The 25,115-nt window shown below is 43.0% G+C and overlaps 1 protein-coding gene and 2 non-coding genes across 3 annotated transcripts in view; 2 read left to right on the top strand and 1 right to left on the bottom strand.

Annotated features, from left to right (window-relative positions):
• Positions 1 to 8,632: 8,632 nt before the first annotated feature.
• Positions 8,633 to 25,115, bottom strand: part of LOC114641605 (gastrula zinc finger protein XlCGF57.1-like) — a 61,073-nt gene continuing 44,590 nt past the window's right edge. Inside the window, exon 3 of the mRNA XM_028790641.2 lies at positions 8,633 to 9,995. Within this exon, the coding sequence (XP_028646474.2) occupies positions 8,869 to 9,995 (1,127 nt within the window). The 3' untranslated portion in view covers positions 8,633 to 8,868. The remainder of the gene's footprint in view (positions 9,996 to 25,115) is intronic.
• On the top strand, positions 13,736 to 13,806 carry trnag-gcc (transfer RNA glycine (anticodon GCC)). The gene has a single exon. It is a non-coding gene; the product is annotated as a tRNA-Gly (tRNA).
• On the top strand, positions 17,273 to 17,343 carry trnag-gcc (transfer RNA glycine (anticodon GCC)). The gene has a single exon. It is a non-coding gene; the product is annotated as a tRNA-Gly (tRNA).

A 25,115-nucleotide genomic window follows, 5' to 3' on the forward strand; every position in this document is an offset into this window, starting at 1 on the left:
AAGGCGAGATGCGGAAGTTGTTGCTAGTCCCACGGACCTACTGGCGGGAGGTGTGTGAACTAGTGCATGCCCATCTCTTAGGCGCCCATCTAGGGGACGAGAAAACGTTGAAGAGGATAAAGCTCCGATTTTATTGGCCCGGTATTAACGAGGAGGTCCGGCGCTTCTGTCAATCCTGCCCGGACTGTCAGATTCGCCAGATCCCTAGGAGGGCTCAAGCTCCTCTTGTGCCAATTCCCCTTGTCGATATTCCCTTCGAAAGAATCGGGGTGGACATTGTGGGTCCCCTGGAGCCTTCAAGCCGCGGCCATAAATATATCTTGGTCACGGTAGACTACGCAACTCGTTACCCAGAGGCAGTTCCGCTGCGCTCCGCTACTACTAAAACAATCGCACGGGAACTAGTACTTTTCTTTTCCAGAGTGGAAATACCCAAAGAAGTCCTCACGGACCAGGGTACTCCCTTTACTTCGGATATGTTTAGGGAGGTGGCCAAGTTACTGCAGATAAAGCATCTTAAGATGTCTGTTTACCATCCCCAGACCGACGGATTAGTCGAGCGATTTAATCAGACGCTTAAGCAAATGCTACGCAAAGTAGTCAGCGCGGACGGTAGGAATTGGGATCAGCTTTTGCCCCTCGTGCTTTTTGCATACCGGGAGGTGCCCCAAGCTTCCACGGGCTTTTCCCCGTTTGAGTTATTGTATGGATGCCAACCCCAGGGACTATTGGACATAGTTAAGGAAGGAGTGGAGTATATCGCGCAACTGCGTGATAGGCTAACCCACATCAGGCCGATTCTCAAAGATCACCTGACGCGTGCTCAAGCTGCACAGGCGCGCTGCTACAATAAGAACTCCACCCTCAGGGAATTCCAGCCTGGGGATCGAGTGATGGTGCTCGTACCATCCTCCCACTCCAAATTATTGGCACATTGGCTAGGGCCTTACGAGGTTATAGAGCGAAAGGGGCTGGTTGATTATTTGGTCCGACAACCAAATCGCCGACCACGCGAAAGGGTGTATCACGTGAAATTATTGAAGCCGTGGAGAGTTCAGGAAGAGGCCCTGATCTCCGGTACAACCCTCTCCCTGTTTTCAAAGAACATGCCACTTAACCTCGGTCCGGATTTGTCATCGTCCCAACGCCAGGAGCTGGAGCAAGCTATCCTAGCCATCCCTGAGGTGGTAAGTGAGACACCGGGCCACACCGCGCTGATTGAGCACGACATCAGTACGGATCCCGGGGTGGTAGTCAGGGAAAGAGCCTATCGCCTCCCGGAGGCAAAGCGCGCAGAGGTCGAACTAGAGATCCAGCGGATGTTGGACTTGGACGTCATTGAGGAAAGTCACAGCCCGTGGTTCAGTCCTATCGTCCTCGTCTCTAAGCCGGACGGCTCCTGGAGGTTCTGTAATGACTTTAAACGTCTAAATCAGGTCTCCAAGTTTGATGCCTACCCTATGCCCCGGATAGACGACCTTATTGAGCGTTTGGGTACGGCTCAATACTTGACTACTCTTGACATGACCAAAGGGTACTGGCAAATTCCCTTAACGGCATCCACAAAGGAGAAAACCGCCTTCAGTACCCCTAGCGGACATTGGCACTATAAGGTTCTCCCATTTGGGCTGCACGGGGCACCTGCAACCTTCCAGCGTCTGGTTGACAGAGTGCTACGACCCCACCAGTCCTATTGTGCCGCCTATCTGGATGACATCGTCATCTATTCCGGCACCTGGGAGGAACATATCGTGCAGGTGTATGCTGTCCTGGCCACATTAGCGAAAGCCGGTCTCCATATAAACCCGCGGAAATGTTTTTTTGGGTTGAAGGAGGCCAAATATTTAGGCTACCTAGTGGGGCGAGGACAGGTGAAGCCACAATGCTCCAAAATTAAAGACATCCTGGAATGGCCCCGTCCGAATACCAAGAGAGAGGTGCAGGCTTTCTTGGGGTTGGTGGGGTACTATCGCCGGTTTGTGCCCCGTTTCTCTGAAAGGGCAGCACCCTTGACTAACCTGACAAGAAAGGGGGCTCCATTGTATGTGGTATGGGATCCAACAGCAGAGCGGGCATTCAGTGACTTGAAAGCAGCCCTAACCTCGGCACCTGTATTAAACACACCTGATTTTTCACTTCCGTTTCTTCTCCAGACCGATGCTTCGGACACAGGCCTAGGCGCAGTGCTGAGCCAGAGCATCGATGGTGTCGAGCACCCCGTTTTCTACCTGAGCCGGAAACTGTTGGACCGGGAGACCAGGTATGCGGCAGTGGAGAGGGAAGCCCTGGCCATCAAGTGGGCGGTTACACATCTGAGGTACTACCTGCTGGGCCGGGAGTTCACCCTTATGACGGACCATGCGGCCCTCCAGTGGATGGCGTTACACAAGGAGTCGAATCCCTGGGTCACCAGGTGGTTTTTGGACCTTCAGCCATACAAGTTTACCATCACTTATAGGCGGGGTAACCTTCAGGCCAATGCCGACGCCCTCTCCCGGGTTCACGACCTCTCGGTCCGGTCCGCCCGCCCCGATGGGGCTGGGCTGAGGGGGGGGCCCTGTCACGCACGCGAGCATGGGGAGTCGCAGAACGACCCAGGTAGTAGCGCGAAATCCGAAAGCCATACGGGACAGACAGGCAACTAACCTTTTTCTCTTTATTTCCTAGAAAGAAAGAAACGACGACACCCTGATCTGCCTCCCGTTCCTCCACTTCTGCATCTTCCTTCCCTCTGATGACGTCAGTATCCCAGAATTCACCACTACTCGCTACCCAGCATTCCTCTGTCTAATTCCGGTCCCCTCTATAAATGTTCCCCCATCAAGCCATATTGTTGTTCAGCAGTTGACAAGTGATTGTACTCTGGACTGTATAACCTAAATCTGCAACTTCTTTACAGTATATGGGGCCGGAACCCCCAAACCTTTATGTGCAGTTGTGTCTTTTCTTTACACCTTATATTTAATTCACTTGACTCAGACCCCTTAGTTGTTTCTTTTTCCTTAATTAGCACCCAAACAATAAGGAGACACAAAACAAGCCGCCATGTGACCAGCTCACCTGTGCCCATCACACAATATCTGAAAATAAAGAAAGGTGAAGGTCGCAGTAAGCTTAAATGTGCGTTTTGTGCTTTCTGTGTGTCTTAGTGAGTTCGTGTCCAGTGTGGGGTTGAGGGTTTGTATTGTATATTAACTTGGTGCTGCACTTTTTCTTTTTATTATTTAGTACTTTCCACTGGACACTTTTGGGGTTGAATGTGATGTCGAGATTGGTTGGGGTATGAGATATATATATATATATATATATTGTGATGAATGGCCAGCTACATATTACGGCCCTCACCGACAGGCCGCCAGGAGGAGCTCTCCCAACAGCATGGACGTGCCCCGAGTTCCAGCAGGGCCTCATGGACTATGTAGTTTTTATACACAGCCCTGCTGGATACCTTGGGGGCCACCAGGAGTCGCTGTAGGGGGACTCAGAGGCTTGTTTGTGCCCTTTAACCCGGGAGTACGTCATGGTCACATGACGGGAAGAAACGACGTGCTCCCGGGGTGAAGAAAAGGACTGATTACCCTGACCTGGAAGGAATAAGGACTTATGGGGTTTGAACAGGAACCACTTCCGGGTCAGGGGGTATAAAGGACTCCGGGGAAAGCCCAGACGTTGAGCTGAGCTGGGAGGTAGGGTGGCAAGTGTCTGGAAGAGGAGGAGAGAATTGTTATTGAGAGTTTATTGTAATTATATGAGTGTGGAGTGGAGGGTGCTTTGTGCACGTGAATACAAAATAAAAGAGTATTGTGCTTTTACTTCGTGTTTGGAGTGGTACCTAAGGGTCCGAGAGGTGGACAAAGACATCTACTGCTACTATATATATATATATATATATATATATATATATATATATATATATATATATATATATATATCCATCCATCCATTTTCCAACCCGCTGAATCCAAACACAGGGTCACGGGGGTCTGCTGGAGCCAATCCCAGCCAACACAGGGCACAAGGCAGGAACCAATCCCGGGCAGGGTGCCAACCCACCGCAGAGTTTGTTCATTTCTTTTTTTATCAATATATACTCACTTTATTATTTTACACGTGGTTTGTTTTTTGGCTTATTTTTGACCATCGATTGAGGGGAAGTTTATTTGGAAGAAGTATGTCTTGTTGAGTCTAACGTCCTCAACTTGCCGGTGGTGTATCTGCCGGTTTCGGAGAGTGAGCCAGCAGTTACAAAACATTAAAGCGTAACTCGCAGAAACATCCAGTTTTCCAAATGTAATCGTAGTGGTCAGCTGCACACACGTTGCTATTGCAGTGGCGCTGGACCAGTTACGTCAGCCAGGAATGAATCTCCAAAAGAATGAGCTGGCATTATATCATCTATGGAAACAGCAGCTCCGCACAGTCAACAACCGCAACAACATTTATTTCTAGAGCACATTTTCATACAAACAATGGAGCTCAAAGTGCTTTACAGGATGAAGAAAGAGAAAAAAAGACCAAAGAAATAAGATTTAAAATAAGGGAACACTAATTAACATAAAAGTAAGGTCAGATGGCCAGTGAGGACAGAAAAAACAAAAAAACTCCAGATGGCTGGAGAAAAAAAAAATCTGCGGGGGTGCCGAGACCACCCAGCCCCCTCTAGGCATTCTACCTAACATCAATGACCTCAATCAGTCCTCATGGTATTCAGGGTTCACATGGAAGAACTTGATGATGATGATGATGATGGTCATGTAGACTTCTGGCCTTCAATCCATCAATGTAAGGACATCACGGTGCCCTGATCAGGTGGTGGTGGTGCAGATCACCTTCACAGAAAACCAGAAAAAGAACAGCAGAGAAAGTAGGGGTGAGTATGGATTATAGACCCACCAATAATGATAATGATAATTAAATGCATATACAGAGTATCAGGAATAAGCTAAAATGAAGCTGTGAGAAAGCCATGTTCAAATATCGAGTTTTTAGCAGTGTTTTAAAGAGCTCCACCGTATTATCCTGGTGAATTCCTATCAATCAGCTCTTCCAGATTTGAGGTGCATAACAGCAGAAGGCCGCCCCACCACTTCTTTTAAGTTTAGCTCTTGGAATTCTAAGCCGACCCTCATTTGAAGATCTAAGGTTACAATTTGGAGTGTAAGGTGACGGGCCTTCTGAAAGATAAGATGGAGCAGATTATTGAAGGCTTTGTAAACCATAAGCAGGATTTTAAAGTCAATTCTAAATGGCACCGGTAACCAGTGTAGTGACGCTAAGACTGGGGTGATGTGCTTGGATTTTGTTTTCCTAGTTAAGACTCTAGCACAGCTGTGCGCAACCTGCGGCCGTGGGCAAGGACTTTGGCGGCCGTGGACATGTATATTAAAGTGTACGTAATGGCGGCCGTGCAGGTGTAGGGTCTCTGGACTCCAGCGAGTAAGGGGTCTCAACGCCGCGGAATCTTTGTCGGCCGGGTCGGTATGGTGACGCCGAAAGCCGATTTGCTTACTTGAATATTAAGTTCGGTTGAAATGGGCTGACACCCAGGAGTACATGTGAAGTCACGTGACTAGCGGCTAGCCAATATGGAACTGAGAAGGAAATGGGAGTGTACGCCTGTACGGCCTTGTGGCTAAGTCCATACACTGCCTATCGCCATTAGCAAACGGTCATCATATGTGCGAAGCAGCGTTTTCCAGAATGAAATATCTGAAAAACAAGTACCGAACCCGATTGGTAGACAGCAATCTAGAGTCTGGAATACGGCTAATGGTCTCCAGCGAGTCCCCTGACTTTGCAAGTCTGTCTGCAAACATGCAAGAGCAAGGAAGCCATTAATGGCGATGTTTTCCAAACTTCCTGAAACAATTGCTGTAAAGGTTTTTTGTCCTATATGACGTTTCGTAGACATTTTTTTACATATGTAGACCAGTAAATTGAATATTGTCAGATATATCATACTCTGTTTTAATGTGTAATCTGTAAATTTTTACATAAATCATAAAACATTATTAAGTTTACTTGGACTTACTGGCGGCCGTTATTAAAGTAAAAAGTCTGTAGTGCGGCCGTTATTAAAGTAAAAAGTCTGTAGTGCGGCCGTCAATAGCGGAAAGGTTGCGCATGCCTGCTCTAGCAGCTCCATTCTGCACTCGTTGTAATGGATTGATGTCTTTTTTCGCAGGTGAATCATCCAACTAGTGTTGCTAAAGGTGAGGATAGCGAGCCACCAGAAAAGAGCCATGTGAAGAGCGGAGAATCGATCTGTTGTGGCGCTCGGTGCCCACAGAAAGCATTTCCACTCTGTGAATGTGCTGCTCTATAGTGTGTCGCATTGTGCATCGGTCGGTGTTACAACGTCGTTTGAACGCAATTAGCAGAATGGACAAAACAGATAATCAGATGCAGCATTTATTTTTTTTAACCGATTCATTTAATGTGTGGTCAGTATCACATTGGCGGCGGAGTATTTCGGAGTATGCGAGAAAGTCTAGGGGCGACCACTCCTGATTTTTTTATTATTTATTACTTACCACACTTCTTTTAACTTCACCTGTTTGTTGTCTAGTACAAAGCTTGTAATCGATATTGAACCCACTTCCTAGTGTCCAAATGACTTGGCACACTTATTCACTTCCGATGACAATACATGAATCAATAATCAGTATCACTAATTGATCTATTCATCCATGTTACTTAAGAAATGAAATTTTCATATGAAGAATAGTTCAAGATTTCACCAATAGATGGCACGAGTAACAGATAGAAATATTAAAGGAAGTGTTAAAATTTGTCCGGGATTTGTTCCTGCCTTGTGCCCTGTGTTGGCTGGGATTGGACATCCCGTGACCCTGTGTTAGGATATGGCGGGTTGGGAAATGACTGACTGACAGTATCACATAGTGATAGCCGTGCTCTTCTAAGTTAATTGGCCACATCTCTTATCCAATTTCTGAGTCCAGAACAACGTCTGCAAGCACACAGCCAGAAGGTCACCTGGCAGTTTCCGAGGCAGAGGTGTGTGTGCAGCAGCACCATCAACCCGTGGATTCGTGTCGTCAGCACGGGGGGGTCAGCTCTCATCTGAAACGGAATAAACAGACGGTGGGCTGCGACACGCCTTTAACATGGCGACTTTGATATCTGACCCCGAACTTGAACTTTGAGTGTCTCCGTCACTCTGTATCACTCGATCAACTTCCTTTTTGTTGTTTATACCACTGCTTAAGCCAACAAATAGTACGTTTTTCCGCGCTTCCACTTCACATTTGCTGAAATTATTTATTTTTTCACAAAACACTGAACTTAGGGGATCCATCCATCCATCCATTGTCCAACCCACTGAATCCGAACACAGGGTCACGGGGGTCTGCTGGAGCCAATCCCAGCCAACACAAGGCACAAAGCAGGAATCAATCCTGGGCAGGGTGCCAACCCACCGCAGGACACACACACACACACACCAAGCACACACTACGGCCAATTTAGAATCGCCAATCCACCTAACCAGCATGTCTTTGGACTGTGGGAGGAAACCAACTTAGGGGATATTTACTGTATATTGATTTGCATATTGAAAGGGGCGTAATTCTGGGAGGAGTCAGGGTGGGGCAGCAGGCGCTGACCGGGATTTATGGAGCAGAAGTGCGTGGAAGATGGCTTACACAAGGTTTTGCGCATCTGAATTTTGTTTTGTGTGTACACCCATTTCCAATTTTGTTTTAGTGTGAATTCTACACACCATATTATACATGAGGCCCCTGCTGCTTCAGTGACGTTCAGAGCTTCAGACCTCATCAGTCACGTGGTAACAGAGCTTCGATATGAAGTGTCGACACAGGGGGCTTCATTAAAGTGATCGGAGATTCAACACCTCAGGGTCCAATGTCCCATCTCCAGCTCCTGAACACATAAGAGTGATCAGCTCAAAAACTAGAATATTCCAAAAAACATTTCTTCCATTACTTGCAAGCCCAGCTTTTATCTGGAATGAATTGACCACCCTTCTCCGTGTGAACGCTGCCCTTATGAAAAAAATCACCTGCCACATTCACAACTGCAGGACAGCATGGATTCTGAAGACTGCCAAGTATGAGAGAATCGGTTGCCACATTCAGGACAGACAGAGAGCTTCTCTTAGTGCTAATTTCTCCAGCTTTTCTGGGTGTGTGCTTGTTAACAAGACAGGAGCGAACCTCACTTATGGGTCAGGCCATTGTAGTTTTGCTACTTTATTTCTTAACTAGACAAAGAGCCCATTTTGACAACGTAAGATGAAATGGGCACGAGTGGAACAGTATAATATATAATAAGTATAAGCACCACAAACCTGATATAGGTGTATTGAATGAATGCGTAATTAGGCCTGGAGCTGTAGTCGAAATCGCCTTTCAGGCCTCTAGAGCTTTAATCGTAGTCGCCTTTCTCTTTGAAATTTCGTGGCCGTAAATCCGCTACCTGCTGCGATGTCGGTCTCGTAAGGTTTTTTGGGCAGCTGCGCAGAAGGCGACTGCACATTCGGCTTCGGACATGCGCAGAAGGCGACGTGCGCAGAAGGCGACTGCGCATTCGGCTTCGGACGGACGTGAGTGAATGAGTGAGGAGACTGGCGAATTATGTATTAAGATCCTTTAAGTTTGCGGCGAGGGCTCGGCGTAGAACCTTCATTGATCCTAATTATGCTTTCTTTTGCAATTGATATGGACTTAATGCTAATTGGCAGGATGTCAATATGGGCCAGAAAGCTTCTCTTTATTAGTCCTGTAATCCCGGCGCATCTGGCACTGTTTCAGTTGTTTTCACTATGAACTCCAGGAAAAACTCGGGTGTCTCTGAAAATGGCTACGGTCAGTGGATTGTTTGCCACACTTAGCCACATTTTTCTCCCGTGTGGATTCTTGTATGTCTTCGAAAACTACGTCTGTCAGAAAATTGCTTGCCACATTCAGAGCACCAATAAGGTTTTTCTCCGGTATGAATTCTTAAGTGTGTCTGAAGACCGCCATTTTGGAGGAATCTTTTTCCACATTTTGGACAGCAAAATGGCTTCTCTCCAGCATGAATTCGTGTGTGCAGAAGAAGACTGCCACTGTCAGCGAACCTTTTTCCACATTCAGCACAGACATATGGCTTTTCTCCAGTATGAACTCTCGTATGTCTCTGAAGGTGACTACTTTCAATGAATAATTTTCCACATTCTGCACACCTGTACGGCTTTTCTCCAGTGTGGATCCTTGTGTGTGTTTGGAGTCTGTGATGGTCAGAAAATCTTTTCCCACATTCAGAACAAACATATGGCTTTTCTCCAGTATGAACTCTTTTGTGTCTCTGAAGGTGGCTGCTTTTTTTGAACAATTTTCCACACTCTGCACAGCTATATGGCTTTTCTCCAGTGTGGATTCTTGTGTGGGTTTGGAGATTGTAACGGTCAGAAAATCGTTTTCCACATTCAGAGCAGCAATGAGGTTTTTCTCCTGTGTGAATCCTTGCGTGTGCCTGAAGATGGCTACTTTGAATGAATCGTTTGCCACATTCAGCACAGCCATAGGGCTTTTCTCCAGTGTGGATTCTTGTGTGCGTTTGGAGCTTGTAACTGTCATAAAATCGTTTCCCACATTCAGAGCAGCAATGAGGTTTTTCTCCAGTGTGTTTTCTTATATGAACTGTAAGACTGCACTTATGCAGAAATTGTTTGCCACACTCAGAACAGCAATACGGCGATGCATGAAACGAATCGACACTTTTAAATTCAGATTTGTGTTGTTTACACTCCTGGCCAGCACACAAAGCCTCTTGATCCGAGTTAGGCCCTTGTTGTTGGTTAGTGTTGATGGCTTCTCTCACAGAAACAGAACTGCAGGGCACAGATGCAGCTGTCAAAATTCTTGATTCTCCTTTTGATTTCTTCATTTTCTCCTTCTGTTTGTGTTGCAGTTTGCAGGGATGAGATGTTTGAGCAGATGGAGATGGAGAGAAACTGACATTCTCATGTAAGCCTGAAATGATATAAAAAATTTAGTTAAATGTTGTAAAATAAATGGCTAATTTAACATAAGATAAATGGCACACTGGTTGGTGATTCTGCCTCAACCCTCAGTTCCATTCCTGGGAGCATTCCAAGAAGACTGCTTATGAAATTAGGACTTGGACAAACAAGTCTTCCTTGAATAAACCTTGTTTTCAAAGTGAGGCTCAATCGGTTCCACTGTGTTAATGGCCTTTGTCTGTTCAGTTTCATCATCTTCCTCTCACATCACACAGTTGTGTCTGCTCTATTATTCGCCATGTCTTGCAACTGAGTGTGGATGTGCGTGCCAGTGTGCCCTGCTGTCGACTGGCATCCATTCTCAGATTGATGTCTGCCTGTCTTCAAAAGCTGCTGGAGACCCCAGGACGGATGGGGTCTGACAGGTGAAGTGGATTCAGCCTAACTCCAGTTCAAGCCCTTCCATGTCTAGTGGTCCTCATTGCCCCCTCACTCTTTGTCATTTTAACTGCTCTTACTACTCTTGTTGTTTCCATCATGTCTATCAAGCTGCACCTCTTCATCTTTAATACCTTGTGTCTGATACTGCTGGGATAGGCTCTAGTCCACTAGATTGGATTAAATGTGTTTGAGAATATTATGGTATGTCACAAACACATTATGGCCCCAACTGCATATCGAATCACTGTACTTTCCCCATACACTTTTTGTATATTCATAATAATTAATGTAAGGACAGTGATGTGATCTGAGCACAGTTTAGGTTCATGTACACCTTTGTGCAGTCCACTTTCAGAGTAAACATTAATGGGTGTGTGAGGATGAAAGTCTGTGGACATGACAAGTGAGAATTGAATCACTAAGTTAAAAATCAAATCTGCCACAGAAGAGCAAAAAAAGGAGAAAAGTCCACTGATTTAACCAAATTGCTCACATAGATTTAAGTGCACTGATGTCAAGGTTGGGGTTTTTGTGAAATAAATGTGTTTAACAAGCTATGATTTTAAAAAAATTCATTATTTATAATACAGTAGTACCCTATGACTAAAATCAGAACTTTATGTAATGAAGGTCAAATGCTGGATACTATGGACTTGCCAAACTTTCCCAGTGTATTTACTCATCAGATCAGCTGTTGTGAGTTGTCATTCAATCAAACGTTTATCCCACTCTCTAAAAGGCCAACACACCCACTGTTAGAATTTGTACAGGTTATCAATGTCATTTAGTTATCTTTGAATCTATCACGTTATTTAAAGCGCACATTACAAACTTGTCCAAATCAGGTTTCTTCCATCTTAAAAATGTCAGGAAATTAAGGCGCTTTCTAAATAAACAGGATTCTGAGAAACTAATTCATGCATTTATCTCTAGTAGGATTGACTACTGCAATGTGGTGTTCACTGGATGTTCAAACTGTTCTTTATACAGCCTCCAGTTAATCCAAAATGCTGCTGCAAGAATTATTACAAGAACAAAAAAGTACGAACACATAACTCCAGTTGTTAAATCCTTACACTGGCTCCCGGTTAAGTTTAGTGCAGATTTCAAAATGCTCCTTTTAACATATAAAGCCTTAAATGGCCGAGGTCCGGCTTACTTATCTGAACTTATCATGAGTTACAAAACTGAGTGCACATTAAGATCTCAAGATGCCGGTCTGCTTATTATTAGCAATATAGTTGTATTTTATATTTTTAAATCCATCCATCCATTTTCCAACCCGCTGAATCCGAACACAGGTTCACGGGGGTCTTCTGGAGCCAATCCCAGGGCACAAACCAATCCTGGGCAGGGTGCCAACCCACCGCAGGACACACACAAACACCAAGCACACACTAGGGCCAATTTAGAATCGCCAATCCACCTAACCAGCATGTCTTTGGAAGGAAACCAGAGCGCCCGGAGGAAACCCATGCAGACACGGGGAGAACATGCAAACTCCACGCAGGGAGGACCCAGGAAGCGAACCCAGGTCCCCAGGTCTCCCAACTGCGAGGCAGCAGCGCTACCCACTGCGCCACCGTGCCGCCTATTTTTAAATCTGTGGTCAAAAAATAAATGCAAAATACTACAGCCTGTTTATTCATTGACAGATGCTGCAGAAAGGTAACAGGCAGTAACAGAATATACAGATGTGAAAGGCACTAGATAAACTGATAGATAGGGAAAGCACTGTGTAATAGATATAAAACTGTCAGAATTAAATGGAAGGCACAATATAATACGCAGACATAGAATTAACTCTATAACAGCAGACAGAAAAGGCACTGGACAGATAACAGTATTAGACATACATTAGTTAAATTTTTTATACAGCATGTATATGTGTATTTCAGCAATTCAAGTAATAAAAATACATGAAATAATGTATTAATTATCAGACGCTACAGGCAGGAAAGCAGACAGAGAAAGTACAAATAGATTTGAAGGCAGTATGACGGACAGAGAAGGCACTAGACAGATAACAGTATCAGCAAGAAACGGAAGACATGAAAAATAGATTGCATCCATAGTGGTTTAGCCCTACCATAGACAATTAATGGGAAAGGTTGAGGGAGGTAAGGGTTCGATTCCCGGCCAATGCAGCCAGCCTTGCACTCCAGAAGCGTATTGGATTCTCCGCCGCCGTAGCCCACACTTGCACGAAGAACAAATATTACAAGCGTCTGACCCGCAAAAGCACGGATACCATTTCTCGTTCAAAACTGCTGGAGGTTCAATCGCAAATCAAACGTCAACTTTTCATCACGATATATCTCATTCCAACGGCATTACGCCTGCGAGAATGTCTCACTGCGACTGGAGCTAAATGGTGAGTATGGAATTTCATTTCCATTTAATCATTTCTGGTGCACATATACTGTAGTTCTTCATTGAGCTAATATTAAAAGCCAAATTACCCCTGGGGGATCTATGTCATCATACGCTGCTTTTAATGTATATCAGTCAGTCTAGATTTACAAATCTTCATCAACCCAGATAGATGCAAAAGGAACTGTACAGGTAGATTGAGAGAGAGAGATCGATGAAACCGTATAATCTGTATGTTTCGCGATTAATTTCGAAAATGAATTCCAGCATTCCATTCTCTAAACTTGTAGATATACCCAAAGAAACGAAAAACTCTCCAGCCTGTTTATGCACCGAGAGGCATCAGACAGGGAGAGCAGCAAAAACCGCAGAACAGCGCTCCCCAAAAAGAAGTGCGGAAAAATTAGAAGGCATCGGTATTTGTGTAGCACTACCATAGAAAGCGAATGAGAAACGGGGTAGGGTGCAGTAGCTAACGACAGCGCGACGGCCGGGAATGCGGAGACCGGGGTTCGACTCCCGTACGTTGCGGCCTCGACTTTAAAACTGGGATCTTTGTTCGTCTCTTTCGTGTGCGGGTCCCACCCAGCACTCCATGCACTTTGGAGAGCCTGTGCCGACGTAGCCTGCAATTGCATTAGCCGCACGTTCTGGAAACAGTGAACCACAAGGCAGCGACCTGAATAACTAGTAGTACTGTGGAACTACTAAAAAATAAGTTGTCAACACATTACACATTCGTGGATCAGAATCCAACGCTGACAAAATTGCGATATTCATTGAGTTCTGAAAGTTTAATTCCATCCACTGTGCAGTGAGGGTAAGAGATAAAGGAGACAAGCTGACACTGCCTTTCAAAGCATGGAGAAGAGCGCGAAGGCAAAGGCTGTGGTGAAAAAGTATATTGCATCCGTCTTGGGGTAGGGGTTTCAACTCGCATTGGTGGTTCAGTGGTAGAATTCTCGCCTGCCACGTGGGAGGCCCGGGTTCGATTCCCGGCCAATGCAGCCACTCTTTTAAGACAGCCGGACCTCGCCTTGCACTCCAGGGGCCTCATGTATAACGCCTTGCGTAGAACTCACACTATAACATGGAGTAAGTACAAAAGCGGGATTGTGCGTACGCACAGAAAAATCCAGATGCAGGAATCTGTGCGCACGCATACTTTTCACGCTGATCGGGATTTATGTAGTGGAAGAACGTGAAAGTAACGCACGTACACGCGCCTTCTGTCCCGCCCCAACTCCTCCCAGAATTACGCCTCTTTGAATATGCAAATCAATATTAATAGCCTTCTGTGAAAAGACAATGGGAAAAGCACTGGGGAAAATATAAGAATTTCAGCGAATACCAAGTAGAGGCAAAGGAAAAACGTACTATTTGTTGGTGTAAACAGTGGTATAATCAACAAAAGGAAGCTGATCGAGTGACAGAGTGTCGGAAAAACTCGAAAGATCAAATTCACAAAGTCGCACAGTGCCCGAAATAAAAAAGAAATCACATATCAAAGTCGCCGTGAAAAGGCAAGTCGTAGCCCACCGTCTGAGTGTCATATGAAAGCTTATTAGGGTACAAACAACAAACATAGGCACACAGTGGGAAAAAAGCACGAAATGTCAACTTTAATCTCGAAATTTCCACTTTAATCACGTAGTTTATTTTGCCATTAAAGTAGAACATCATAAACTTAATCTTAAAATCGTTTATTTTACTAGTTTCTCAAGTAGCACGTTAAATGCTTTGTTCTGTGTTTGATCTTCTATATGCTCTGTGTGTGTGAATCACTACGTGCTTCCGTTCTTTCTCTTTCTCCGACAGGACACAGAATGCATTACATTCGAGATATTACAGCTCTCTGAATAATTAAAATACTGAGATGTATACGTGATATCATTTTCATGATGATAGGAATGAAAGCATGTTATTAAACATGGGAACACGGTGGCGCAGTGATTGTTCATATCTCACGCAAAAGGCTTGCTGCACCATGTGCGACCTTCGATGAAATAATTTATTACAGAAGTACTGTCTCTTTCAAACGTACTAACCTCCAATTCCTGTCCTTACTTTTCTTTCTCCAATCGCCACACAATCAGCTCTGTAATAGACGTTAAGCCATTTGTAAGCTTAAAACGCCGATTCTTCAAAACTTTTAAGGAACATTGAAATATCTTCGTAGTACATGTTTAATTATTCTACAGTATCCGTCTATCCTTCCAGTGTCGTGTCAGCACCAGCAATAATACAATGCAAGGCAGGAGCTATCCTTGAACTAGCTATACGCTGCGGCACCGTGTCCTCACATGTTTAATTATTAACAATACAGATTATTTAAATGAATTTAAAGTTTTATCTGTATACTATAAGCAACATATTTTGCTGCATTTCATGTTAAAATGATATTGTCATCATACGCGCTTTATAAAGTGGCGCAGGTTGTGCAATATTATAACTGTAGTGTAAGTTTACAGTGAGGTGATTGTACTTATAAGTAAACAGTTCTACAAGGAGCACTTGATGGACTGATTGAGTGCGTTTAGAGTTCTTGGGATGAAACTGTTTCTGAAACGCGAGGTCCGTACAGGAAAGGCTTTGACGCTTTTTGCCATGGTTGAGGTAGTGTGTACTTGAAACTGTATACTGATAATTCTCTTTCCGATCATCTGCTGCTGTGATTCACACTCAGATACAGTGATATAAATACTCCGAGTGGTGCAGTAAGAGTAATATGGAAAAAGATGATCCGCAGTGGCAACCCTTAACGGGAGCAGCTGAAAGAAGAAGAAGATGCAGTGAGAGTTACAACACTAAAGCAGTTATGGTATTTGGAATACTATGGCTATTCCCTGGCCCATTATATTGCTACAGGTTAATTACAATCAGATGCATTACACTAATAAACAATATGCAGTTAATTTCAGTGTATTTATAAAGCCGCGTCAGGAATGTGGAGCTAAGAAAGAAAGGATGAGCACACAGGAACAGTAGTTTGACCATTCTGTGGACCATTATATTCTTACAGGTTAATTACAATCAGATGCATTAAATTTATGAACGATACGCGGTTAATTTCAGTGTATTTGATAAAGCCGCCGCCGTGGATGTGGATCTAAGAAAGGGTAACCACATAGGAACAGTAGCACTGCTTTGACACTGGGTGCCGCCAGTCTGCAAAACCGAGCGGAGAAATTGCGTACGCCAAAGAATGAGTTACCGTGGAAATGTGAGTGGCTTTACGCCAAGTTTAGGTTTTATACATCGCGATTTGAGCGTGGAAAGGTTCGTACGCAACATTTCTGTTTGTACGCACCGTTTATACATGAAGGCCCCAGAAGCGTATTGGATTCTCTGCTGCCGTACCCCACACTTGCAATAAGAACAAATATTCCAAGCGTTTGACCCAGAAAAGCACAGGTATACCATTGCTCGTTCAAAACTGCTGCAGGTTCAATTGCAAATCAAACGTCAACTTTTCATCACGATATATCTCATTCCAACGGCATTACGCCTGTGAGAATGTCTCACTGCGACTGGAGCTAAATGGTGAGTATGGAATTTCATTTCCATTTAGTCATTTCTGGTGCCCATATACTGTAGTTCTTCATTGAGCTAATATTAAAAGCCAAATTACCCCTGGGGGGATCTGTCTCATCATATGGTGTCTTTAATGTATATCAGTCAGTCTAGATTCACAAATCTTCATCAACCCAGATAGATGCAACAGGAACTGTACAGGTAGATTGAGAGAGAGAGATCGATGAAACCGTATAATCTGTATGTTTCGCGATTAACTTCGAACATGAATTCCAGCATTCCATTCTCTAAACTTGTAGATATACCCAAAGAAACGAAAAACTCTCCAGCCTGTCTATGCACCGAGAGGCATCAGACAGGGAGAGCAGCGAAAACCGCAGAACAGCGCTCCCCAAAAAGAAAGTGTGGAAAACGAGAAGGCATCGGTGTTTGTTTAGCACTACCATAGAAAGCGAATGAGAAACGGGGTAGGGTGCAGTAGCTAACGACAGCACGATGGCCGGGAAGGCGGAGACCGAGGTTCGACTCCCGCCCGTTGCGGCCTCGACTTTAAAACTGCGATCTTTGTTCGTCTCTTTCGTGTCCGGTCCCACCCAGCACTCCATGCACTTTGGAGAGACTGTGCCGACGTAGCCTGCAATTGCATTAGCCGCATATTCTGGAAACAGTGAACCGCAAGGCAGCGACCTGAATAACTAGTAGTACCGTGGAACTACTTGAAAATAAGTTGTCAACAGATTACAAATTCGTGGATCAGAATCCATTGCAGACACAATTGAGATATTCATTGAGTTCTGAAAGTTTAATTCCATCCACTGAGAGAGTAAGAGATAAATGAGACAAGCTGACACTGCCTTTCAAAGCATGGAGAAGAGCGCAAAGGGAAAGGCTGTGGTCAAAAAGTATATTGCATCCGTATTGGGTTAGGGCTTTCATCTCGCATTGGTGGTTCAGTGGTAGAATTCTCGCCTGCCACGCGGGAGGCCCGGGTTCGATTCCCGGCCAATGCAGCCCCTCTTTTAAGACAGCCGTCCCCTACATGTCCGGACCTCGCCTTGCACTCCAAAACCGTATTGGATTCTCCGCCGCCGTAGCCCACACTTGCAATAAGAACAAATATTACAAGCGTCCGACCCAGAAAAGCACAGATACACTGTAAAAAATAAATCTTGCATGTGTGAAAAATAATAATAAAAAATAGCTAACTATATGCAAAATAATCCTTACTTTAATTAATAAAAATGGGTTTTACCCTTTTTATTGGTTATTTAATTCTAATTCAATAAAAAAATTATGAATAATGTTAACTTATCATTTTTCTTAAAATGTAAACATTTTTTATAACTTATTCTAAGTAAATAAACTATACTGTGAATTGAACACATTTAAGTTAAGTTAAATGTAATGACACAGCACTTCCTCTCACATCGGTTTCTTGGCCTTTACAACAACGCATTCAGCTGTAAAGCTTATCCATAATAAGAGTTATTTTAATACGAATGTGTAAGTATAAAGCATATTAATTCCGTAATGAATAACTAGTATTTCATTTCGTATAGTTACAGATGTAAGCATTTGTTATTTTCACGAAACCTTTCCCTTCATATGGGAAACATGGCGGGCAAGGTAGCGTCTTTCTAACAACCTACCTCGTTGGTTTGCTTTAAAAAGCAGGCACATTTCTCGGATAGTTACATATGTTCATATTTTTTTTTAATCGTTTAAAATTTTATTTTACACAGAAAAAGAAAATGACACTTTGAGATAAGTTTGAGAACGCTATGGCGTTTGTCCTAAAGTACGACCTGTAAACAACATAAAAAGACGTTTGCCTAACCGTCACAGTATTATTTGACTTCTTATTTAATTAGTCTTCTACATAGGTAATGTATTTACTGGTTAACTTTCAATACTGTGATTTATTTAGCGATGTTTGATTTCCTACGTCCTATTTTATTTCAGGATTTTCGCTATCGCATACTGAGAAGTAGTGGAAAAGGCGGCCATTCATTTAAGCGGATATGTTGGCGTAAAAGCAGGACGTGTTTGAAGAGCGCCATCTGCGTCAGGATTTCACTCTCTACGTTTCCTTCCCGTTCAGCACTTATTCCTGGGACATTATTTGATTGAGATATACTTTTTGAAGAAAGTTTCAATAAAGAAAAGAAAATTTTCATTGACATTTGAATGTCAATAATTCAGTAAAAATTATCCTCAGACATTTGATTTAATTTTCCTTTGAAAATACAACTCCGTTGTTGTGACTGTCTGTGTATGTTCAAATAAATAAAGATATATGGAATTTTAGCATGTATTTGTTATACAGTCGTTACTGTCCAGCGTTGCATTATTACTCTTATTTTTAGTACTGTAATTCAAATGAAAATCGGAGTAAAATAAACCATTTTTGCCACTACTTATATTTAATCAAACTCATTTCTTTTAGGTAAATTTGAGTAAATTAATAAATTAAGTTTACTCAATAGTGCAGTATATTAAATCTACTCAAAAATATTGCTTGTAATTTATTGCCTTATTTTTTTTAAGTACTTTTAACGTGTTATTTTTTACAGTGTACCATTGCTCGTTCAAATCTGCTGCAGGTTCAATCACAAATCAAACGTCAACTTTTCATCACGATATATCTCATTCCAACGGCATTACGCCTGCGAGAATGTCTCACTGCGACTGGAGCTAAATGGTGATTTTGGAATTTCATTTCCATTTAGTCAATCTGGTGCACATATACTGTAGCTCTTCATTGAGCTAATATTAAAAGCCAAATTACCCCTGAGTGGATCTGTCTCATCATATGGTGCCTTTAATGTATATCAGTCAGTCTAGATTTACAAATCTTCATCAACCCAGAGAGATGCAAAAGGAACTGTACAGGTAGATTGAGAGACAGAGATCGATGAAACCGTATAATCTGTATGTTTCGCGATTAATTTCGAAAATGAATTCCAGCATTCCATTCTCTAAACTTGTAGATAAACCCAAAGAAACGAAAAACTCTCCACCCTATCTATGCACCCAGAGGCTTCAGTCAGGGAGAGCAGCAAAAACCGCAGAACAGCGCTCCCCAAAAAGGAAGTGTGGAAAAATTAGAAGGCATCGGTATTTGTTTAGCACTACCATAGAAAGTGAATGAGAAACGGGGTAGGGTGCAGTAGCTAACGACAGCGCGACGGCTGGGAATGAGGAGACCGAGGTTCGACTCCCGCCCGTTGCGGCCTCGACTTTAAAACTGCGATCTTTGTTCGTCTTTTTCGTGTCCAGGTCCCACCCAGTACTCCATGCACTTTGCAGAGACTGTGCCGACGTAGCCTGCAATTGCATTAGCCGCATGTTCTGGAAACAGTGAACCGCAAGGCAGCGACCTGAATAACTAGTACTACCGTGGAGCTACTGAAAAATAAGTTGTCAACAGATTACACATTCGTGGATCAGAATCCTTCGCAGACAAAATTACGATATTCATTGAGCAGCGAGCGGAAGCACCGAGCAGAAGCACCGAGCAGCGGCGTCTCCCACAGGCACGTAGCCCTTCGCAAACACCCGAGCAAGTTCATCGGAAGTAAAGCCGGCAGCTGACCAGAAGAAATAACCGGCAGTGAGAAACTTGAAGCCGACGGTCTCTGAAGCAGAAAGCACTTAAGTAAACTACAGAAAATGGAGAAGATGACATCACCACTAAATGTAAGTTCCATCTGCGCTCTTCCCGTTGAGGGCACGTTTATATGTTGTGTGTCCTGCAGCATTTACAGTTCAGGTTTTCCGGCCGACATTGTAGACAGCTTCACCTGCCAAAAGTGTTTAGTTAATTTAGAGTTGGTCGGGAAAATATGCGAATTGGAGGACCGCGTTAGGAATCTGATAGCGATTAGGCAAACCAAAAATTGGATCGACTCGGTTTGTTTAGACAATTCGGCTACTTCTGATTCAGCTTCAGTCTCTCCTGGTCCCACTGTAGTCAGTGCACGGCCAAAGTCAGCAGCATCAATTCAGCCACAGGGCGAGTGGGTAACAGTAAGACGGGGACTAAGAATCCAAAATGTAGTCCCCCGGCACCCAGGTCACCAATTCGGACCCAGAACAGATTCTCAGCACTCCGCAGCGCGCCTGTGGAAACTGAGAATAAGAAAGTGCTCATAATTGGCGATTCCATAGTGCGGAATGTTAGAATTCCAAACTGTGTTAAACCAGCAGTTCATGTTAAGTGCCTCGCAGGGGCCAAGATTTCTGGCATAGAGGCCACATTGGACCGTGTCGCCGACGATGAAGTATCTACCTTTTTGCTGCATGTCGGCACTAATGATATTTATTCAGAGCAATCTGAGGTATTAAAGAGGAACTTCATCTCTCTTTGCATCAAAGCTAAAAGAAAATGTCGGAATTTAGTTGTATCTGGCCCCTTACCAAGATTATATAGAGGGGATGTGATTTATAGCAGATTGCATTCCCTTCACTGCTGGCTAGAAACCTGGTGTGCAAACAAAAGTATAGCGTTTGTGAACAATTGGGATGATTTTTGGGAAAGGCCTGGTTTTTTCAGAAGAGATGGTCTTCATCCTAACTGGAGGGGATCTTATGTATTATCACAAAATATGGCAGCAAAACTGCCTGGTTGACTGATTACAGCACCATCCAGGCCGCAGTCATGTGATCTTAAATCACAGGCTGTTGTTTATCCCACCTGTTACTTTCCTGAAGCTGTTACCCATAATCCTTGTCTTGGGGCATCCAGTAAATTTAGTCTTGATACAAACCTTAAATTAATTGATAACCAAAAAATAAGGTGTATAATTAGACCAAGGGATAAAACCAGACCCTCCACCAGGGGCATCTGTAATAGAAATTTACTACAAATTAAAAACAAAAAGTATATCACCAATTCAGAAAGAAGCATACAGTTTTAAATGCTGCTTATGGAACATTTGCTCTCTTGGCACTAAAGCTGTTTTGGTAAATGATATTATATTAAGTACAAAATATGATCTGTGTCTTTTCACCGAAACCTGGCTTAGTAAATGTGACACTGTACCCCTAGCTGAGGCGTCACCAGATGGATACTCGTTCCTTCATAAGTCTAGAGATTCAGGTCGAGGAGGGGGCCTTGGAATAATTCATTGTAACAAAATGCAAATCACTTCTAAAAATTTAGGCAACTTTACATCCTTTGAGGCATTCATTTTAAATATTAAAACAGATTTCAACACAATTATAGTGCTAGTCTATAGACCACCAGGGCCGTATTCATTGTTCATGTCTGAATTTAGCAACCTTTTATCTGACTTGGCTATAAATTATGATCTCGTAGTACTGATGGGAGATTTTAATGTACACATTGATGTGGAAACTGACACTTTTAGCAAAATGTTTTACTTATTTGTTAAATTCAGTAGGATTTTGTCAGAATGTCAAAGGTCCAACTTATAATCATAACCACACATTAGATTTAATTATAACTTACAAAGTTGAAATTCAAAATTTAATTATTACTCCATTAAATGAAGTTATTTCTGATCACTACTTAATTACATTTGATTTGGTCCTGCCCTTGCGAACACACTCCCAGATTAAAACAAAGACAGTGCGGCATCTAGATTGTAATTCTGCTTCAAAATTTATAGATACTTTGAGTAAGTCGAGTGTAATTGTGGAAAACCATTTAGATCAGTTAACATCAAATGTAAACACAGAAAACAATTTAGATGAGGTAACATCACATTATAATGTGACCCTGAGAGATGCTCTGGACACAGTGGCTCCCCTTAAAACAAAAGTGATCAAAGCACATAGAAACTCTCCCTGGTTTAATGAAAACACTCGAGCTCTTAAATTAGAGTGTCGAAAACTGGAACGCAGATGGAGAACAACAAAGCTACAGGTCTTTCAAATTGCATGGACAGAGAGTGTTAATAAATATAAAAAAGCCCTCTTTAAAGCTCGGTCAGAATATTATTCTACATTAATAGATAGCAATAATAAAAATCCTCGGGCACTGTTTAGAACAGTGGCTAAATTAACAAATGGAAATTCAGATCAACAGTGCAAAATACCAACAGATATTAGCAGTACAGACTTTATGAACTTCTTCAATGAGAAAATTAAAAATATAAGATCCCAGATCTCTGCATCACAGTACAAACCAAATACTAGCTTAGCAGACCCTGTCTCACGTTGCACTCAGCACTTTAGTCATTTTAATCCTGTAACTGAGCAGGAAGTCTTAACTTTAATTTCTAAAATGAAGCCCACTACTTGTTCCCTAGATCCAGTGCCAACAAAACTAGTAAAAAGTGCAATGGATGTTCTTGCAGCGCCTATCCTAAACATTATCAATAGTTCATTATTGCATGGCACAGTACCTGATACACTAAAAGTGTCAGTCATTAAACCATTACTTAAAAAGTCAGACCTACACCCACACATACTAAATAATTATAAGCCTATTTCAAATTTACCGTTTCTCTCTAAAATACTAGAAAAAGTAGTCGCCAGTCAGCTTCAGTCACACCTTACGCATTACAATTTATTTGAGAAATTCCAGTCTGGTTTTCGCACTGGTCATAGTACAGAAACGGCACTAACACGGGTTGTAAACGACATTCTGATATCCTCTGATGAAGGAAACTCCACTGTAATTATGTTGTTGGACTTAAGTGCAGCGTTTGACACCATCGACCATTCTATTTTACTGCACAGGCTGGAAAATGATGTTGGGCTTACAGGCACCATGCTCGCTTGGTTTAGTTCTTACTTATCAAATCGATTCCAATATGTACAGAAATGTGCTGACAGGACTCCATCATTATACACAGAAGTTCAATATGGTGTCCCGCAGGGCTCAGTACTGGAACCTTTACTGTTTTCACTGTACATGCTTCCACTGGGATCTCTCTTCAGGAAACATAATGTTAATTTTCACTCGTATGCAGATGACACCCAGTTATACCTTTCATTTAAATCAGATGAAGTTTCTCCAATGCTGTCTTTAATTAGTTGTGTTAGCGAATTAAAGGAGTGGATGAATGAGAACTACTTGTCTTTAAATACAGATAAAACAGAGATGTTAATTGTCGGAGGGAATGACGCTGATCACAATATTCTGTCATCATTTAACTCAGTGGGAATCCCAGTCAATTTTACTGAATCAGCCCGCAATATAGGAGTTATCTTTGACTCTAGCATGTCATTTAAAGCACATATTACAAAGTTGTCCAAGACATGTTTCTTCCATCTTAAAAATGTTAGGAAATGAAGGCGCTTTTTAAATAATCAGGATTCTGAGAAACTAATTCATGCATTTATTTCTAGTAGGATTGACTACTGCAATGCGGTGTTCACTGGATGTTCAAACTGTTCTTTATACAGCCTCCAGTTAATCCAAAATGCGGCTGCGAGAATTATTACAAGAACAAGAAAATACGAACACATAACTCCAGTTCTTAAATCCTTACACTGGCTCCCGGTTAAGTTTAGGGCAGATTTCAAAATCCTTCTTTTAACATATAAAGCATTAAATGGTCGAGGTCCGGCTTACTTGTCTGAACTTATCATGACTTACAAACCAGAGCGCACATTAAGATCCCAAGATGCCGGTCTGCTTATGATTCCAAGGATTAATAAAATAACAGTGGAAGGTCAAGCTTTTAGTTACAGGGCCCCTAAACTGTGGAATGGTCTGCCTGCTACTATAAGAGATGCCCCTTCGGTCTCAGCTTTTAAATCCCGGCTGAAGACTCACTACTTCAGTTTAGCACACCCTGACTAGAGCTGCTGATTAACTGTGCAGACTGCATCTCTGTTGTTAGTCATTAGCACTAAAACATAAGTAACATGACAGTTATTGTATACTAACCCTCACTTATTCTGTTTTTCTTCTCGGTACTCAAATGTGGCACTTGGTGCCCACGGCCCACCTGCCAAGTTGTTTTGCCTGCCTAAGGAAAAGTCATCCCAGATGGAGGATCGCAGGAATCGTGGGAGAGAGGGGTCCTTTCATCGGATTGGCTGGCCCAGCACTGTTTCAGCTGTGGAATGGCCAAATGGGGGAGGTAGCTTGAAGTATGAGGTCTCCAGGACTCTATACAAATACAAATCTTATTATGGCATATATCATCTACTGTTAAATTCTGCTCTGTACTTCTAAAATTTATATATATATTTTTTTTTATTTCTTACTATATTGAGAAATTGTTCTGTGTACTGTACTGTATTGTATTGACCCCCTTCTTTTGACACCCACTGCACGCCCAATCTACCTGGAAAGGGGTCTCTCTCTGAACTGCCTTTCCCAAGGTTTCTTCCATTTTTCCCTACTAGGTTTTTTTGGGAGTTTTTCCTTGTCTTCTTAGAGAGTCAAGGCTGGGGGGCTGTCAAGAGGCAGGGCCTGTTAAAGCCCATTGTGGCTCTTCCTGTGTGATTTTGGGCTATACAAAAATAAACTGTATTGTATTGTATTGTATTGTATCGCGCAACTGCGTGATAGGCTAACCCACATCAGACCGATTCTCAAAGATCACCTGACGCGTGCTCAAGCTGCACAGGCGCGCTGCTACAATAAGAACTCCACCCTCAGGGAATTCCAGCCTGGGGATCGAGTGATGGTGCTCGTACCATCCTCCCACTCCAAATTATTGGCACATTGGCTAGGGCCTTACGAGGTTATAGAGCGAAAGGGGCTGGTTGATTATTTGGTCCGACAACCAAATCGCCGACCACGCGAAAGGGTGTATCACGTGAAATTATTGAAGCCGTGGAGAGTTCGGGAAGAGGC

Source organism: Erpetoichthys calabaricus, chromosome 5 (assembly GCF_900747795.2).
Source record: "Erpetoichthys calabaricus chromosome 5, fErpCal1.3, whole genome shotgun sequence".
NCBI lineage: Eukaryota > Metazoa > Chordata > Cladistia > Polypteriformes > Polypteridae > Erpetoichthys > Erpetoichthys calabaricus.